Source organism: Myotis lucifugus, unplaced genomic scaffold, assembly GCF_000147115.1.
Source record: "Myotis lucifugus unplaced genomic scaffold, Myoluc2.0 scaffold_86, whole genome shotgun sequence".
In the NCBI taxonomy this organism is placed as follows: domain Eukaryota; kingdom Metazoa; phylum Chordata; class Mammalia; order Chiroptera; family Vespertilionidae; genus Myotis; species Myotis lucifugus.
Window position 1 is genome coordinate 2,340,955 of NW_005871134.1, and position 20,712 is coordinate 2,361,666.

The following is a 20,712-nucleotide window of genomic DNA, read 5'->3' on the forward strand; positions in this document are numbered from 1 at the left end:
CTCTAGCCCTGCAACTCCTCCGGGAGAACCCACAGTGAGGGGCAGAGCAGACCCTCATCTCTCCAGCTGGGATGGCAGCAACCACCCCCATGCCTGCAGTGATGAGAGAACATACAGGAAAATACTGGCCAAGGCAACGTGCTTTAACAAAGTGAGAGATTATCTTATTATTTCATAACCTAGTTTATCTCCAGTGGCTCCGAACAACCTTGTTAGAGAGAGAGAGAGAGCGAGAGCGCGAGAGAGAGAGTAGTGTGTCTCCCCCTTGGTAGTGGGGAGGAGGGGGGTGGGTGCGAGTCTGAGGGAGCCACAGAGCATCTCTCCAGACCACGTTTGGAATTGCTCTGCCTGTGTCTCGACATGTTCAGAGCAGAGATAATGAACCCGCTCAGACACCGCTCCTCACTGCACAAGACAGGCCTTGTGGGGAGAGAGCAGGTTTCAGAGACAAGGCCCCCTGCCCGACTGCAGATCACAGCGCGCGCCCTGGTTCACTGGGCTGGGCGCTGCCATCTGTGTGTCGGCGATATGGAGGTGGTGACATGCTAGTCACACCTGACTTGAATAGGCCCAGACAAGAGCTGGGGCAGCAGTGGTGCTGGGAGGATGGGAGGAGGAGGGAGATAGCCATGCCCGATGCTGGAAAGCAGGACTCTTCCCTCCCTTCCTTTGGCCAGGCCCTGGGATTCAGAATTGACCCAGCCTCCGACCTTGGCCTCAGGTCAATCCAGTAATGGCAGAGGGGACAGGAGCCGTGGGCTGGAAGTCAAGCAGGGTGAGCTGCCACTTGCCCTGCAATTCAGTCACCTGGGGAAATACCCTAACGTCTCCCAGCCTCAGATTCCTCATCTATAAATGGGGATGATGATGATGATGAAGAAAATAGTTGAGTTGTGATAATGCAGTAAGATACTTAATACATTGTTTAATAATGATGTTAGCTATCGTTGTTGGGGGGGTAAATTGATCATTGCACATATATGTAATGAGGGTCTGTCATGTGTTCTGACCTATGCAGGCCCTCACCAGGGCACGAGAGAGGACATTGACAAAGGGGAGCATGGAGATTTGGGCCAACAAAGAGCCATCCAACCCGCCTTCCCCGGCTCTCCTGGCACTCCTCCACCCCCTCCTTTCACAGGTCACTCCCTTCCACACCTGGCTGGTCCCAGACCAATGATTTCTTTCCTAAATGGTGGTGCAGAGCCTCAGAGGCCAGGAATTGACTGGATGCCCCCAAATTAATTTGCAACCCATGGGAAAATCCCACTCTTTCCCCTTAAGAGACAATCACTCATAAGATTTAACGCCACTGGATGTCTCAGCTTCCCTGACATGAACAGGTTGAATATTAATCGTGTCTCTGAAGGAAGAACCAGAAAATGCGGTCTTTGATTTGTCAAATGAATCCAGCACCCATTCTCTCTCTGAGAGAATTCCAAGAGCTCCTGGGACATCACACGCTCACGTGGTCCTAGAGAGGAGGATGCTCCTATGTGTGCTGTTCAGGTAATGACTGCCTGAAAGCAACTCCTTCCATGAGTGGCATCAGCGCCGGTCCCTCTCCCCAACAGGTGTGTGTCGGCTGGATGGGGGTAGGGAACTCACACCTAACAACATCGATTGAGTACCTACCACGTGCCAGGATATATTTACATGTACGAGTTCTTTTAATCCTTGTGAGGGAAGGTGTTACTATCCCATTTTACAGATATAGAAACTGAGGCACAGAGAGATGAATATGTCCAAGATTAAACAGGTTGTTAAATGAAGGAGGCAGCTTTGAACTTAGGTCTGTCAAGCTCCAATGCTACATACTGCCCATTCAGTTAACATCCGTGATTCTCAGCCTTTCTTTTCATCAAAACTCCACTCATCTCCCCCACTACTCCCCATCAAAGAACTTTTATGGAGATTTTTTTGCCCAAATTTCCTCCTTTCCTATGAAATTTTAATACTGAAAATATGCAGTCTATCTGTTTAGGTATTGTGGCCCTTTGGAGGATCACAAACCATCATAATAACTACTAGAGGCTCAGCGCATGAAATTCCTGTGTAGGTACGGTCCCTAGGCCTGGCCTGCAATCAGGGCCATCTTCCCCAGCTGCCTGCAGCTGCCCCCGCCCCGCCACCCACCCCTGGTTCCCCTTTCACCATCGGGCGATCAGAGCCTCCCGGATGAGGAAAGGGACCAAGAGGTTGGCTGTTCCTACCGGCTCACCAGCCCTGCCCCTGCTGCAGTTTGCTCTCTGTGTGTGGGGTGACTGACAGGGTGGGGGCCTTGGCCTGGGACCACTCACGTCCCTTGCCACCCATCCCCGGTTCCCTGTTTGCCATCGAGCGATCAGAGCTTGCCGGCCGGGGAAAAGAACTGAGAGGTGGTCAGTTCGCCTCATAGTGACTTGTTGAGTGGTCGTTCTGGTCATTCCACCATTAGGGTCAATTTGCATATCACCCTTTTATTAAATAGGATTTTACCCCTAAGCTCCCCAAACTGATTTTGCCCCCTTGAAGTGTAGTGTCCTTGTTGAAATGAATATATTATACCAGTGGTTCTCAAAATGTCCCCAGGGTGAAAGAGGACAATGCTCACCCATAGACCAAGATCAGGAAATGAAACACAGTTGGACCATTTCTTCTCGAGTGGAGGGCTCATGCTTTCTTTGGTGATTTGTGATCTTCTTGTTTCCAGATTTGCCACTTCCTATGGGAAGCCTGCCTAGACACTCCCACCTGAGGTTGGGTTAGCCTCCTTTTCCTCCAATTTTGTTCTGCCACAGCAATGATCATTACCCATTTGAATGTCTTTGTACACAAGGGGAAGGGCTGTGGTTTATCCGACTCTGTATCCCTAAGCCTAACATGGGCACAGCATGTAGTAGGTGCTCAGTAAATGCCTGTGGAATGAATGAACTAATGGGCAAATGAAGTTAAGAACCACATCTGGGATGGCTGGACCACAGCATGCCTTCAGAATGTGGTATCTCTGGGCACGTTTTACAACATCAGAGTTTTCATCTGGCAGCATCTGTAGGTCATGTGCTTGGTCAACATCCCTGTGAGGCTGAGACAAACACAAGCTGAGAACTCGGGACAGTGATGGTGGTGACACTGAGAGATAGGGACTTGGCCTATGGCATGGAAATTTCCCCTCTGCTCTCCTGGCATACTGAGTAGACGTTGAAGCAAAAAATAAGATAAACTGCCCAGGAATGATAACCAGGAAAACCCTAGATAATGAAATCCCATGTTCACACCAAAGAAGGACAGTGGTGACCCCTTTAGACTTCTATTTCCAGGATTACAGCTGCCCCTGACTCTAAGGAATGCCCCTAATGCAGGACATGGAAAATGCCACATTACAGAAACAAAATTATTTTTTATATAGAGCTGAGCTGTCAAGAACAAAGTAAACCCTCAGAGGTCACAGTAACCACCAAGAGCATGAGTCCATAGAGGTTCCCCAGCACTGAGTGGGTGACAGTCCTTGGTGTTCTGGGGATCATAGTGTTAAAGGGCCAACAAACAAAGCAAAGTCAAAGTCCTTCCAAAGGTGGAATTCAAAGGGAGACCCTCACTTAAGGCTAGGATGCAGTCACACCTACATGAAAGGGTGAATAAGAAAAAAACAAGGCCCCACCCCATGGAAGCAGATGTAAGAAAACTTGACCCTGGGGCTGGGCAGTGGGCGATTCCCAATCACAAACTGGCCTTCACATGGGTCTCTAACTTGAGTACATATTACCTTGTGGCCAGATAAACAACAACAACCCAAGTTCAAGCTGAGCGTTTAATTGAACGTGGCCCCATGTTGGTGGTCCTCCAGCCACCTGGCAGAAGCAAATGCACAGCCTTCCTGGAGCAGTGCGCTTTCAACTCAGGCCTCCAAGAAGTCCCACCGAGTTTTAACAACCATGAACCCCCAATTTAAAAAGTCACAGAGCACGTGGGGAAAGAAGCCACCATGAGCAAGAGACAGCAGCAACAATGAACAAATGAATCCTACCTACGAACACTACAGATGCTGAAATGATCAGATTCAGGAAGTGAAATAAATGTGAGCACTATTTAAAATAAATATATGGGTAGTGCAAGTATAAACAAAGAACAATCAAAAAAAGATAAAGCAGATTGCAAGGTCACCAACTAAAACGTCTAGAAATGTTTCTTGAGGCTGTTGTTCCAATGGTCGGCAATATCAGAAAGAACCTTGGCACTAGAACTAAATCAAAGAACTAAAATGCTGTGTGATTGGGGCCAGTTGCTGCCTGTCTCTGGGCCTCTGTTTCCTTGTCTGCAAATGGGAGGGTGGAACTAGATCATCTCCTCAGTCCAACTCTATAAAACAATATTTGATAATACAACACATCACATCTACCGGGTGCCTGTTTTTTTGGTGCTAAGCCTGATTATAAGCATTTCACATGATTTTTTAATCCTTGTACTAGCCCATTGAGGTATGGCCTCTTATTATATCCATATTATATAGGGTGTCCCAAAATTCATGCAAGATTTGAATTTTGCGGTAGCATTAACAACAACAACAAAAAATAAAAGTCAAATTTTACTTGGTTTATTGAATCAGATTCTAATATCTGTTGCCCTTTGATTTCAATCCCTTCAATTTGATAAGCATTACCAAGTACCAATTATGGCCCAAGAGCAGGGACAATGAAGACCACGGCTTTGCGTATATGCCAGCAAAGCCATGGAGGCCATTTACCCGATGTGCTATTTCATACATAACCCTATATGGTATACTTTATGAATCAATAAAAACTTTACAATTTTTAATTATAAACCTGTGTTTTCTATCAAAATTACTTCTTGCATGAATTTTGTGACACCCTACATATTGGGAAACTGAAGCACAGAGAGATGAGCCAACTCGCCCAGAGTCCAGAGCTGGTCAGCGAGGCTTGGACTCCATTGGTCTGATTCCCGAGCCTGCTCAGTTCCACTGCACCATGTGTCCTCGAACTCGCTTGTCTCCTAACATCTGGGATTCCTGCTCCAGGACATGCTGACCTCAGGAGCCTCCATGGCAAGGGCTGCTCAATGGCTAGCACAGGCTGTTAACAACAATCAGAATACCCATTCCAGAGGGGTGGCAAGAACGCCATGAAATTAACTACTGATAGCAAATACTGTGAAGTACCTCCTATGATCAAGGCCTGTGCTTATTTTAGACAAGAACTCTTTATGCCAGAATAGCACACAGTGATCCTAGCTGGTTTGGCTCAGTGGATAGAACGTCGGTCTGCTGACTGAAGGGTCCCAGGTTCGATTCTGGTCAAGGGCACATACCTGGGTTGCAGGCTCAATCCCCAGTAGGGGGCATGCAGGAGGCAGCCAATCAATGATTCTGTCTCATCATTGAGGTTTCTATCTCTCTCTCCCTTTCCCTTTCTCTCTGAAATCAATACAAATATTCTTTTTTTAAAGGAAGAATAGCACACAGTGACAGATTTCTGGGGCTTACTTTCCAAAAACCCATGTTTGGAAAACTTTTCATTCTGAGAGCACTTCTCTGAGCCTTGGTTTCCTCATGTGCAAAATGGGGATAATAGCACCTAACAGCATTGTGTTGTTGTCGAGATTAAATGAGCGAATACAAGTCAGGCGTGTAGTAAGCACACCATAAATGGGAGCTCTTGCTGCTGTTGTTGCTGTTATTATTTTCAACACAGTGGGGAGAAGTTGCATGTTGTAGCAGATGACCTTGATTCCGTTCCAGGTACCCGACTTCCCGGCTGTGTGACTTAACGTCATTGACCCTCTCTGAGGCTCCATGGCCCCATCTGTGAATCAGAAATAACAATACTTACCTCACTGGTGGTTGTGAGGGTTCAATGGACTGTGAAATGCCTAGCACAATGGCTGACATATAATAGATACTCAACAAATGTCTGTCCTCACCCGTGGAGTGTTTTCTGCACACTCGGCTTTTCCACACAGTTAGAATCCAAAGAGGCACAGGGTTCTGTGCTTATCGATGTTGACTCACTGTTTTTTGTTGTTTTTTCCCACCAAGGGAGCTTTCACAAAAGCGGTGGGGGGTGGAAGATATCTAAATGTATCCCTTTCATAGCAGGTAAGTCAAGGCAACACAGGGATAACAGTCCACAGTCTCAGAAAAAGACCTTCAGGCCATGACCTTGACTGCTTTGGCAAAACCAGCCACTGAGATGTGCAGCTGAAGATGAAATTAGTGACAGGAATCAAGCCCTACCATGGTGAGGATTTGGTCGTTGACTCTACTACAGGGAATGACACTGACCCTCCCATCTGGAAATTAACCAGGCATTCGGCTTGTAAATGGCTCTGCAATTATGGTGCACCCAGGACTGCATTGCAGCATCACCCTGAGGGTGGGTGCAGGTAAATTAGGGTCAGAAGGGAAGTGACTTCCACAGCCGTGGCCATGCCATTCTACCATTGCCAATCATGCAGGCCCTGGGGACGGGCACCAAGCTTAACCTTTGACACTTTGGGACTTCATCTTGGGTCACCTGCTCTTTCCTCTTCCTCCCTAAGACCATGCATGTGTTCACTGAGCCCAGGAACACTGCTTAAGCAGATACTGAAAGATAACAGTGGCCTGGTAGGGTGGAGGGCATTCCAGGTGCTCTGACTGAAGCCTGAAGGTGCAAACCCAGGGAGGGAAAAGGAACCTTGGAGGATAGACAAATGGTCTGGGAAGAAGAGAGCCTGAAACCAGCCAAGAATGTCTGGCCACGAAAGCACTGCCAGTCTCTGCACCTGCTCAGTCAGAGCATGGTGCCCCCCTGGGAATGCACTCAGCATGTTCTCTCTTAGTGAAGCATAGCATCGTGTTTGCAAGCAGAACTGGCTCTACACCCCAGCTCCACCATCTACCAGGGCATGCATGTCCCTGAGCAGACCCATGTCTACTCGATCACTGGAAAATGGAGATGCTCCTATCTCATAGAGTCAAAAACATACAGGCTTTCAAATATGGATAAAGCACGCAAGATACTTATCTGAGATATGAACCCACAGTGCTAGTTCAATAAATGTTCATGTATCCTTTGCTTAACTGACATGATTGGCACCAGACGTGACAATACAGTCTAGGCTGCATAAGCCTTGTGTGCCTTACTCAGTCTATAATAATAAAAGCTTAATATGCTAATTAGACCAGCCATCCTTCTGGACGTCCTTCCAGATCAAAGCCGTGGTGGTGGGGGCCAAGGCAGAGGCAGCAGAGGTGGCAGAGGCTCCCGGCCACCATGGTGGCAGGGGCCAAGCCCCTTGCACGAATTTCATGCATCGGGCCTCTAGTATTTATATAAGAATGAGGGTGTCCCATTTAAGATGATTTCTCTGACCTGACCCAGAGAAAAGCAATAGATCAATCCCAGGCCCTTCGTCCTCCCATGTTCCCATCACCAATAAGGATGGACAGTCATGCCCAGGCCCGCGCACTCAATAACCTCCGAGTCAATAATAAGTCTAGTTATCAGTAACTCAGGGTGAATGTCTTGATTGTGGCCATGTCTTCGATGAAAAGCAAGCAACACAAAAGTGGAGCTTGTTGGCTGTCCTCTGCGTGCAGATGCTGCCATGGGAGACTCCAGAAGGGAGAACAAACAAGCACAATTGATGTCCCTGTTCAAATTTCCAAGAGCTAAAAGGGTATTTGGAAAGATAGGATAGAAACACATTTTGAAAAGAGTGTGTAGCCTTAAACACTCTACGTCAAATAAATGGTGCTGAGCTCATGCGGAGTCATGAGAAAAGGCATCATGGGCTTTAGAAACAGAATGGCTTGATCTTGAACCAGCTCTGACACTTACTAGCAAGATATCCTTGGTTGGGGGGTGGAGGTGGGGGTGGGAGGGTGGATGCCTCAGTTTTTTCATCTGTAAAATGGGAGAAATACCACTTAACTGCTGTGATGATTAGATAATATGGTGAATACCTGGCCCATAGTTAGTGCTCAATTAGCTGTTAGTTACTCTCCTCCTTTCCCTCATTTCACTCACTTTTCTAGATGACTGATACTACTTTATTTGAATTAGAATTAGAGTGGATGACTTTTATTTAAAAATATTTTTATTGATTTCAGAGAGGAAGGGAGAGGGATAGAGAACTAGAAACATCGAGGATAAGAGAGAAGTATTGATCAGCTGTCTCCTGCATGCTCCCTACTGGGGATCAAACCTGAGACCCAGGGCACATGCCCTTGACCGAAATTGAACCTGGGACCCTTCAGTCCATAGGCTGACACTCTATCCACTGAGCCAAACCAGCCAGAGCAGCAGAGGATGACTTTAACTGCATGTTGGTGACACAGTCCTCTGTACATCCAAATTTGTATACCATCAAGGAAGTGCTTGTGTAAAAGCCTTCAAAATATTTCTTCTCAATTCTTAAAGAACAACAGAACATCTAAGCTCCTCGGTCTGGAATCCCGAACCTCTCACCAGTAGCCTCAACCTCAGGCTTCACTCAGCCTTGGGGGTGTTATGGATGGTAAGAAAGGCTTTCCAGAGGCAGTTGCACCTAAATAAACCTTAAAGTGCGAAGAGGATTTTGAGTAGGAGACCAAGATGGCAGAAAGCTGTCTGGGCCAAGAGAATGTTGTGTGCAACATCTCCGGGCAGCCAGGCTTCATTCTGGGAGAAGTCCATCCCCTCCCCACTGCAATGTCCTCGCCTCCCTCCCTCTCTCCTAGATCACCGTGCCGTCTCCCCACGCCCTGCTGAACTCTGTAGCAAGGATCTCACCTCCTGCACCCACAGTTTTCAAAGTGTGCCCTGGGGATCACTGCACCCAGGGATCCTTGCAGAGCACCTGTGAGGTCAACACTGTTTATATTCATGCTATGCCACTTTCTGCTCTTTTCATCCTCATTCTCTTATGAGTACACAGTGCAGGCTTCCAGATTGAAGGCAGACGCAGATACAGCTTCTATTAAGCCACATATTGAAGAGATTTGCCAAAATGAGAAACAGTGTCGACCCCTCCATTTCTGTTTGTTTTGGAAACATTCCTTTTTATAAAAATGTATTATGGCCCTAGCCAGTTTGGCTCAGGGGATAGAGTGTCAGACTGTGGACCAAAGGGTTCCGGGTTCAATTCTGGTCAAGAGCATTTACCTTGGTTGCAGGCTCCTCCTTGGGCCCGAAGCCCAGTCAGGGCTCGTGCAGGAGGCAACCAATTGATGTGTTTCTCTCACATCAATGTTTCTGTCTTTCCCTCTCCTTCCACTTTCTCTAAAAATCAATGGGAAAAAATATGGCTGGGTGAGGATTTAAAAAAAAGTATTATGTATGGTTATGTAAGGGCTTCTTGTTGTTTGTTTTTATAAGCTATCAATAATAATTTTAGCTTTTTTTCAGGGCTAATTACCAGTATAACAAAATTTGATAGATATAATTCACATAAATAGAAATGCTTTGGGGTCTTCAATAATTTTGAAGAGTCAAACAGGGCTCTGCAACCAGAGTTAGAACCACTGCGTTAGGACAAACTGCGAATTGGGCAGAAGAGCGCTAAGTGTGAACCTAAACCTTCTCAGATGGCAATTTCTGCCCCTTGCTGGCAGAAGACCCATGGGCAGTCTGTCCCTGGCTTGACCTTCCTGTCCTGCCCACCATTCCCTGTCCCTCCCTCTTCTCCTCCTTCCTGTGGAAACCCCTGAAGGGTCCAGGCCCTAGTCTCACCTCCCAGGGACCTCTTCCCCAGGCCCAGGGAGGCCTGTGGTCTGGAGGCTTTGGTATCAGAGAGGCGGGACCCAAACAAATGACTCAAGGTCTCGGATTTGCATTTCCCTGATGGTTAAAACTGTTGGGTATCTTTTTATGTGCTTTTTGACCACGTCTGTACTTTCTTTGGAGAAATGTCTATTCAAACTCTTTGCCCATTTTTTAATTAGGCTCTGTGTCCTTTTATTGAGGAGTTGTAAGAGTTTTTTTATGTATTCTGGATACAAACCCCATGTCAGATCTCTGATTTCAAATATTTTCTCCCATTCCATGGTTGTCTCTCCACTTTCTTTATGATGTTCTTTGAAGCACAGATTATTATTATTATTATTATTATTATTATTATTATTTTAATCCTCACCTGAGGAGTGAGGATATCTTTTCCATTTATAGAAAGTGGAAGGGAGGGGAAAAAGGGGAGCAGAGAGAGAGAGAGAGAGAGACATCTAATGGTTGCCTCCCGCATGAGCCCTGACTGGGGGTAGGGATCAAACCTGCAGCCCAGGTACGTGCCCTTGACCGGGAATTAAACCCTCCAGTACACGCTCTAACTGCTGAGCCACACACACCAGCCAGGGCTGAAGCACAAATTTTTAAAATGTTGATGATATCCAATTTATGAGTTTTATCCTCCCCTGCTTTTGCAGGTGTCAAACCATTGCCTAATCTGAGATCATTACATTTAGGCCCATGTTTTCTTCTAAAGGTTTAGAGTTTTAGCTCTTAAATTTAGGCCGATGATCCATGTTGAGGTCATTTTTGTATATAGTGTGAGGAAGGGGTCCAACTTCATGCTTATGCAGGTGCATATCCAGCTGCCCCAGCATCATGTGCTGAGGAAATGGCTCAGTGTCTCTGAGCCTCACTCACCTGGTCTCTAAAAAGAGCCTTAAAAGACCGCCTTGCAGGGTGCTATGATCATTCAATGAGATAGAAGAAAGTACCCCGTGGGGTGGGCGGACCTCTAGCCCACAGCACATGGTCAATGCCTATAACTGAAGGAATGGACAACGGATTTGAAAGTTCTCTGAAACACTGGTCATCACTGCTACCCTGTGCCCACAGCTTTTCCTTCCCTGATGATCTTAAACAGGCACAGCCCCATCTGTTTGTCACAGGAGCCCCGGGCTGCTTCTCAAGAACCTGCTGCTGGGTGGCTCCGATAATCTTTTTTCTTCTCTCCCGCCCTTTTCTCTCCCTTACTTTCTACCTTAATTGTGCATTAAACAGTCTTGGTCTTAGCTATTTAATCTATTTATAATTGTTAACCCACTCAAATCTGTTTTGGCAAGGTGGTGGGAGGGCATCAATGAATGGATGAGTCAGTTGACGAAAAGGTCCCTGATTTAAAGTGAAGCCCCTACAATGATCCCACAGGCCACCCCAAATGTGGGTGTCAGAGGAGGCCCGGGAATGCCACTTCCAGCTCTCTCTGCGCTCTCCCACTCCCCTGCCCACTCTGGAGAGAGCCTTTCACATTGCATCTCCCTCCTCCATGGTGTTTGCAACACCTCCCAATTTAGTTTTCTCTCTGAATTTCATTAGTGTCCCATTTGCCTCATCTTCCTGATCTCTGAGGAAGCAGGAGGAGCCTGACTTGGCAACAAGGACTCCTGCTTCCTGACTCAGGGTGACGGGGACAGGCAGAAATGGGGCCCCTGGGCTGCAGTTTCATATAGCGCTCTGGTCCATAAGGCTCAGGCCAGCATACCACAGCTGGACCCCAGCTGTGCACCAGACACTGGGCTCAGCAGTGAGGATCTGTGCTTGCCCTTGAACCCTTAGCCCCACAGGGATGGATGGGTCATGCCTGTGCCATGTGCTGCAGGGACTTCACCCCCCGGGCAGGTGGAGTGACTGAGAAAGAATGAGGGTGTTGAGTTGGAGCACAGAGAAAGTCTTTGGGATCATTCAGGAAGAGGGAACAGCAGGTGTAAAGGCAGGATGGTAGGAACAAGAGAGTGTAAGCGAGTAACACCAAGGAATCTGATGCGCCATGATTGGTTCATCTGTTCATTCACTCGGTGCATAGTTACTGAGTGCCCACAATGTGCAGGCAGCGTTCCAGGCATAAGAACACTGCAGGGAACAACACAAAGTATGTCCCTGCCCTGGTGGCGCTCAGGTTCCAGTGGGAGAAGACCAACAACAGGCAACCAAACTTGCAGTGTCATATATAATGCCTCAGGTGGAGATGAATGGGATGTAGAAAGGGTCAAGTGGAAGAGGGCAGAGGAGAGGCTGGGCTGGGGACACTGCTCCTGGTGCACGGTGATCAGGGCGTCCACCTGGCTCACACCTCTGGCCTCTGGCAGCTCCCTGAGAGGAACACACTCCTGGTCACTGACCAGGCCCTTGCAGCCCAGGGTTGCTCCGCTCACCTGGATGGAGACTTGGAGGTCTGGTTGCTGCTGTTCCCGCTGCCTGAAGAGCTTCCCTGAGACTGAAAACAAGGCTTCTATGCCTTATGCCCTGAGGTGGGAGTGTGTTCACGGTTCAAGGAACAGCAAAGAGGCCAATGTCCCTGTTGGGTCACTGTGAGGCCTCTGGCTTTTCCTCGGTGTGAGCCTCTGAGCCACAGGAGGGTTCGGAGCAGAGGGGTGGTCTGATGTGACCAGTGTTTTAACAGGTACCTCAATGTCAGACCCCGGGAGGGAAGGGGGGCAGCAGAGCCCCATGCAGATGCCACTGTGATAATCCAGGTCTGAGAAGGTGCTTGGACCAGAGTGGGGACAGGGGAGGTGGTCACATGTGCTGAGGAGGGGAGAGAAGTGATGGGGTCAGTGTAAATACAGCACAGAGTGCGAGGGGAGGGATGGGGATGCCGGAGAGAAAAGGAACCACATTCTACAAAGAAGAATCCACTTTTGCCAATGCTCCGATTCAAACCCATCCTGTCAGAGTCAGACACCGCTCCCTGTATTTCTGCAATGTCCTCCCTCCCTCTTTGAGTTTGACAAGGGCTCAGCTATATGGGCGGCACCAACATGGGGATGAGGGATGCTGTGTCTGGGCTCCAAGAAGCCTCCACTGTCAGTGCATGATACGTTCACATGTTGTGACACTCGCAGGACCAGAGGGAGAAAGTCTTGAGAAGAGTGATTCAGAGCAGAAAGAGGAGACCATGTTTCTTAGGGTTAGATGGGAGGGCAGGGGAGGAGGAAGGTGAAATTCAAGTTTTTTATTTTAACTTTCTCGACATCACAAGTGAGCATGGATGAGGTTGAAGAGTCTCCTTCAGCCCCGTTATCTTCCCTCTATGAGTGAACCTTGGCTTGCTTATCTGAAAAATGGAATTATAAGAACTGCCTCATGGGCTTGTGGAAGTTATAAATAAATCAAGTACTTGGCACAGTGCTTCAATACACGGGAGTCCATTTTACCTGTCTCTCTATAGGAAAAGTTAAAAATCTTTTTTTAAAATAATTTTTAAAAATATTTCAGAGAGGAAGACAAAGGGAGAGAGAGAGAGAGAAACATCAATGATGAGAGAATCATTGATAGGCTGCCTCTTTTACACCCCTTACTGGGGATCAAGCCCACAACTCCAGCATGTGCCCTGACCAGGAATTGAACCATGACCTCCTGATTCTAAGGCTGATGCTCAAACACTGAGCCATGCTGACCAGGCTAAAAATCTTAATAGATCTCTTCAGAGAACCGTATGTCTCTACTGCCGAGCATACATCCCAGTCTGTAGTTACACATTCCTTGGGCTGAGAACAGAGGCTACTTTTGTTTTGTTTTGTTTTCCCTAATATTTTTATTGATTTTTAGAGAGAGAGGAAGGGAGGGGGAGAGAAGAGAGAAACATTGATGTAAGAGGGACACATCAATTAGCTGCCTCCTGTACGCCCCAACCTGGAGATCGAGCCCACAACCTGCCATGTGCCCTGACCAGGAATTAAACCGACAACCTGGTGCACAGGACTACACCCAACCAACTGAGCCACATGGGCCAGGACTACCTTCAGTTTTGTTCCCTGTTATATCCCCAGAGCCTATCACAGTGTTGAGCCTGTCATTGTTATTCAATATGTTTTTGCTGATTAAGCTAAATAAATGATTGAATCAGTTATGTAATGTCTAGACTCCAGTGCTTTTTAGCTGGGAGACCTCAGATAAGATGGTTCCTTTCTCTGCACCTCAGTTTCCTTACCTGAAAAATGAAAATTATACCCACTGTGGTGAAGGCAGGAACTGTTCACCAAATAGCCATGTCTTCCCCCCATTTCCCAGAGCCCTAAAAAACTAGGGCATGAGGCTAGTTCCGGCCCGTGGGCTGTGCGTCCCTTCGGGACTGAAGCATTTGAGAGCCAGTGCAGCCTTCCAGCTGTCTCGTCCCTGCTGCAGGGACCAAGGTGGCCTCACGTTCCAGGTAGTACACCTACAAGATGGCCAAGCCTTTGTCAGTCTGCTCCTGAGGTGCGAGGTAGAGCAGAGCCCTCCACCCACCTCAGTTAGACATGCAGCACCAGCAAGAAAGAAACCTTTGCTGTGTTAAGCCGCTGGGATTCTGGAGTGAATTTATTACTGCAGCATAACTGGGCCTAGCAAGACTCACACATCTCCCTTGCAGATGGCTTGGAGGAAAAGAAAAAGGGCTGGGCTCACAGTAAGTTTTCAATAAAGAGCTTGCTCCCTGGGCCCTGGCTCCTTTGCTTCCTCAGCTTTCTCCCCAGGGCCCAGCCTCTAGTTACGATCCTGCCTTTCTCTGTGCCATGTTCCTTCTCTAGCTTGAAACATCCTTCCACTTTCCCACCCAATTCAGGTGCTTCCTACTGTTTCTGCCATCACTCTTCTGCGTGGCAATATAAAGTAAGGCCTCCAAGGAGCTGCTCTGGCCGCTGGACCCGGCCCCCAGACCACCTGTCCTCCAGGCAATCTCCCCTCAGCTTCCCACTCCCCCGCCCCGCTATTTTCAACTATGCCTCTCACTCCACTCCAGCTTGGAATGCAACCATCGACCTCTGGACCCCAGAATGACTGATCGGCCACCGCTGCCTATGTGGTCCTAAGCTTGCCAGGTGCCTCCTGGCTGCCATCTCCTCCATCTCATTCCAGCTGGATGCCAGGCCCTTGCCTGCTCTGTCCTCCAATCATGCTGGTTGCCGGCTGCTGGTTGGGTTCCAGCACCCATGAGTCCGCCTACTGCTTTCTGCTCCGCAAGGAGGCCACCTCCACTCTGGCCGGACCGCCTCCACTTCCCATGCTACTTAGTGGCAAAAGCCTTCACCCAAAAAGCAATCACGATTTCGCATTCCAAGAGGGACTTTCTCATCAAGACCACAGGTTTGCAGCTGATGACGCAGAAAATCAGAGTGGACAAGGGGACTGACCTGGCTCCATGTCCGCATGTCCTGAAGAGTCAGCAGTGTCCGTGGGCCATCGGATCCTCGAGGACGGGGCTCGATCCTTTCTGTTGAAGCAGAGAACACAGGCCCAACTGAGTGAGGTGGCAAGATGCCCCTGACCTTCCTCACAGATCTTTCCCCAGCAGCCACTACAAACACACAGCATGGGGAGCTGGGCTTGTTCCTGGTCCCCCAGCCACACAGAGAAGTGGGGTCCCAATTCCCTGAGTACCCCACACAGACTTCCTCTCTGCAGCCTTCCCGGGAGGCTCTAGTGAGTCTTCCTCAGGGTGGGAGTGAGGGTGCTGTCTGATGGCTACTGTTCACAGGTGATTCCTCGAGCTGCCCAAACCTCTCAAGGCATGGACTGCAAGTTACAATCCAGGTGCCCAGCTAAGGTTTGGAGCAGAATAGAAACAGTGTTTTGCAAAGGACTGACGGTGATGTGATGAGTGTTGGGACAAAGGTGAGGGGATAGAGCTTAAGGCTGATGCTCTGGCCCCTGCAACAGTCCTGTCATTGATTCACTGAATTTCTTGGAGCCTTCCTTCCCTGCCCAATAAAATGGGCTGAGCATCCCTGTGGTACTCCATGAGGGAGTGTTGGTAGTCCCCTGGGCAGAGTTCCTTACACAGAAGAGTTCTGGTTCTGGCCCTCTTGCTTATTGCATTGTGACCTCTAGCAAATTGGTTCCCCTCTTTGAGCCTCTGTTTTCTCATCTGAAAGAGGAAATTTTTGAACCAGGTGGCCTGTGAAGTCCTTTCTGCCCTAGAATTTTATGACATTGAATTTGACTTATCTCTGATCTCCAGTGCCAAAGAGATAGCTGTACATGATAACAGCTTGCGAAATGAATTAAAAACAAATCTATCCCACTCGAAGAAGGGTAAGGGGAGGCTCAAAGGTTTTAAGTCATGTGCTTTGGTCATCACAGGAGGAGGAACTGGGATGTGAACACAAGTCCTCACAGATTCATGATCTGGGTACTTCGCTCTGCAACAGCGACCACACTCACCCACTGAAAACACCATCACATGACTTCTTATATAAAAGACCCACTAGGCAAAAGAAAAAGGTATGGCAGGTGCCTTCAGTCATCTGAGGCAAAAAGTCATTACTTGAGAAATTCCTTAAATACATATTTCCCAAATATACCAAGGATCCTAGATAAGAGACGTTATTATGCATTATAAGGTGAGGCATTACTGGTAATTTCCATTAAAAATGAATTTCTAGTTTGAAAATTTTCTAGCTTCATCTGTATTTCATATATTTCTTTATTGTGAATTCTCGTTATTCTCAACAAAGAGTGACTGCATTGGGCAGGAACGGTCACCAGGCTCTGCTCAAAGGCAGAGCATCCTTCTACACCTCAGGTCCTGCCCACCCCAGGGTAGAAGACCTGACAACCAGAACACTAGCAAAGTCCTTCCGAGTCATACCACGTTCACTAAAATAAAAAGCGGACAGTACACCACAGACGGTAGGACTGCCATGTTGTGCATGTTGAATGAGCAATAATGGCTCTTCATTTCTATTTATTGCATCTTGTTCATTACAAGTTTACACTCCGAAGTTTCAGAGATCAACAGGAACTTGCTTTGCTGGAATTATGGGCCTCACCCCAGGTGGACTTTAGGACTCAGAGCTGTTGGCTTTGCCCCCAAGGATCCTGCTGGGGTCCTAGTCCCTCCCAGGGACTTGGATGAAACACTGTGGGTCTTTCTGAAGCCCTCTTCCTTGTCCAGGGGACAATAGTCCACTGTGCCTCCACAGCTCAGGCTGTAGATCCCCGTGCCTTCCAATCCCTTCCCTCCTGAAGAAGTTGCAGAACTGCAGTTTTAATTGTCTTCCACCCTCATCTTTCCCAAGGATTCAGGGAAAAACCTCAACTCTTTTCTTTTTGCTGATTTCCTTTTCAATTCATACCCCTGATTTCCCTTTTTTTCACATGTCCTCCAATAAGCATCAAAATGACTATTCATAAAACCAAAATGCTCATGGGTTGACCAAAGGTTCTAGAAGTATTTATATACTAGCATTTTTTGTTGTTCTTTTTGTTTTGTTTTGACTATATACCACCCAACTGAGCCATACTCATGATTAGCATCAAAGGTAGCAGGAGGCTAGTATGGTCAGGGCCATACTAGCATATTTTGTGGAGGGGAAGTCCAGTTAGGAGAGGAGCACAGCATTCATTCATTCACTTCCTCATTCATTCATTCACTCCCTCATTCATTCATTCATTCATTCATTCAATAGTGCATGTTAGGTGCTGTATAGGATATACTCATGACTCAAGCAAATCCTGCCCTCAGGAAGCTCACAGGCTGACAAGGAAAAAAAAAAGAGACATGCCCATAAGTAATTATAATGCTTGGAAGTTTTATAAGAGAGATACAATCCCATGAGAAAACAAGAGTGGAGGGATCACCCTGCCTGACCAAGCAGAGAACTCAGCCTTGCACCAGTGTTAGGCGGGTGGCCTGGGGACAGGGCAGCATGCTCCACATGAGGGAGTGTAGGTGCAGGAGGGGAAAACGGAAAACATCACACCTGGTAGGTAGGCTGGGCCCCAACAGACAGGGCTCTGGCTGCCAATTTAGAGAAGATGAGCATTATTCAGTCAGTAACGGGGAGCCATTGAGGGCTTGTGAGCAGATATGTGACGTGTTGGAGATCTGCTGTAGGAAGATGAATGTGGCAAGCCCTGTACAGTATGAACAGGAAGGGGCGGTGCCTGGGATAGGAAGCTCCTAATTGTATGCCAAGCATCCGGCAGAGTGGCAGCCAATGGTACATACATGATTTTATTTAACCGTCTAGACAACTGCAGGAGACAAGCATTCGCCTTCCAGCCCTGCAGATGAGGAAAGGAGGCTTGGTGGAGACAAGATCTGCACCCTGTTCTCTCCCTTTGCGGGAGAGCCACAAAACGTGCTGTGACACTGTGTGACCTCTGTACACCTGACACTCCCAGAATACCTTCCACTCCCAGTGCACCTCTACGCTACCCTTGGGTGGATGGAAGTGTGGTCATTTTCTGGACTGCATTTTGAGATGTCCAGTTGGAGGGAGATGCAGGGTGCCTCTGCCTCTGCTAGCTTTCCCCAAAGTGACCACACATCAAGGAGATAAGACAGTGCGTTGAGTTGGGTACCAAACAACACGGACTTGGGTCTTTTGCAGGGAATTTCAAAGCTAGCAGGAGGCCAGCCTCCCTCCCTGCTGGGAGAGCTTCCTTCTGTCTTTCCCTTCTCAGCTAAGACGTGGTGACAGGAGCATGCGACCAGGGAGCCCCAGGGAACACCCTTTGGATGCCAGGAATCTGTTTTTTCATTGACATTCTAGCGTTTCTAGGCTCTGGGCTGACTTCATTCTTTGGGAGGATTGCCCCGAGCACTCAGGGAACTCAAACTGGACTTCACACCTGCAGCCAGAGATGATAATCATGAGTGACTCCTGTCAAGACACCAGATTTAAAACTTGGTTTGTTCAAGAAGAAAAACATTCCTCATTGTAAATACGGACGATCACTGTGCTATCTACCTAACAGCAGGGTGCAGAATTTCTCAGAGGTGCCCTGGCACGAGCAGGGGCTGTGGGGCTGGTAGAATGGATCTGAGTCACTGTCCAGTCACTGCCTGTGGGCTTTGGGCAAACCCCTTAGCTCCCTTACACATCTTCATTATTTAGTGGGAATGATAAGAAGGGATTAGAGAGAGTAAGCGCCAGACTCTCACACAGACATCAGAATGTACAATAGTTTCTTTTCATCGTTTTATATTTCCCATTCTGGGCATTGCACTCACAGTGAGGTTACTCTCCTCATTAGGTTACCAATGGAAAGAAATGGATTTTTGGAGGAAAAATTTGCTGAAATGATAGCAAGCTGTTCATATCCATGACCTAATGCTTACTACCAGGGTCATATAAGTCTTTACTGGCATGTCTTTCTCTTCCCCCAGACTGGGAGCTCCTTGAGACAGTGCCCACAGTATCTCCAACTCCTGGCATGTATTCGCCCCTTTCTACCTTCGTCACCTTATTCTGAGGTCCACACAAGACCGCAGTCTGACGTTCTTTAGGGGTTTTCTTTCCCCAGCCTGGTTTAAAGAATGACTTTTAAGCATCACCTCCAAGAGTAGGTCCAATCCCCTGAAAACCATTTCATTACCATGTAATCATTAGGGCAGGATACTTAACCTCGTTATTCTGCAAAAAAGCATTGGTTTCTAATCTAAGCCAATTATAGGTGCCAACATATCCCCTAACATCTTAATAACGCCAAGCCTCCCAGGGCTCCGGACAGGCAGGCAGGTTGAGAGATCTGGGGCTTACAAGACATGGAACTGCACACGGTAGAGGAGAAAATGAAGCATCCAAGCTAGATTGGAGTCCTGGCTTGTGCAGATGGGACGACCTTGCCTAGTGCCGGGCTGGACAAATGCTCCTCAAGGTGAACTCCCTTCTCTTCCCCTGACTCCTGAGGAAAACAAAGCCATCAAACTTGTTGCAAGTAAAGAGGGAGAGGAGAGAAGATTCACCACATTCCCAAGTCCATTTAGAATATAGATTTTTTTTAAAAAGCTTTTCTCCCTACAGACTGAAGGAAGCAGGTTATTTCATTTTAATTATGGCAGCTGCAGCTGCTGCTGGTGAACTCAAAGACCAATTTTCCAATTCAAAACACACACACACACACACACACACACACGCACACGCACACGCACTCATGCACTGAAAGAATCAACGACACACACAGAATGACGCCTGCATGAGAGAGCACATCGACAGGGTAGAAAAATCTGAATGTCCAGCTGGAGACACTGGGGCGCAGGGGTAACTCCTGCGTGTGCTCACCCACTTCTCCCCACGCCGCACCTCCTCTCTGCTCCCCAACTTTCAAGGCCAGCCCATGAGCCCCATGGTGTCACGGAACATTTCCTGTTGAGCAGCTGCACACTTTTAGTGCACACCGGGGGAAATAAAGGCAGCAGATGGCTTTAGGTAATCTCCTTAGAACGTTTAACGGGGCATCCTCATTCATAAAGGCCTCAGGAGCTTTTTCACAGGTCCCCGAGGGGTGGTGAGCCAGCCCCCGCCAGCCCTGCCCTGGTGAGGACAGGTCTGCTGCACAGGGAAGAAGGGTGGAGCTCGTTTGCCAGTTGCTTGCCCATGGGCTGCATCCAAGTTTCTGCTCAGTGTTCTCTCTTGTGGTTCCTCCTGTGTGTACTCACAAATGGCTCTCCACATGAGCGTGAGCTGCCCAAATCCATGCCATGTGTCGAACTGTCTTTGAAAGGACTGAGGCTACATGCTACTGCAGGGATGTCTGACAGAGAGAAGGTGAGAGGCGCAGGAGGGAGCACCATCCTACGAGTGACCGAGAGAAAGACGAAGATACTGGGCTCCCGCCAGAGCAAGATCACATGTTTGCGAAGATGTGCAAGAACTCTGCCAGTAAGACGAGGTGTGGAAGGAAGCATGGGCAGGGAGTGAACGGTTCTCAGATAACCGCAGGTGCTGAAAAGCACCCTGATGAGGTTGGTGGTATCAGGGGTGGGCGGGGGTGGGGTGGGTCTCAATTTTCTGCAGCTTGCTTTTACTGATCCAATGTTCCC

At 48.1% G+C, this 20,712-nt stretch overlaps 1 protein-coding gene across 1 annotated transcript in view; it reads right to left on the reverse strand.

The window, feature by feature from the left end:
- The window catches only part of LOC111826507 (teneurin-4-like), a 376,579-nt gene that overhangs the window by 124,128 nt on the left and 231,739 nt on the right, over positions 1-20,712 (reverse strand). Inside the window, exon 3 of the mRNA XM_023755919.1 lies at positions 15,074-15,153. Coding sequence (XP_023611687.1) covers positions 15,074-15,083 — 10 coding nt within the window. The 5' untranslated portion in view covers positions 15,084-15,153. The remainder of the gene's footprint in view (positions 1-15,073; positions 15,154-20,712) is intronic.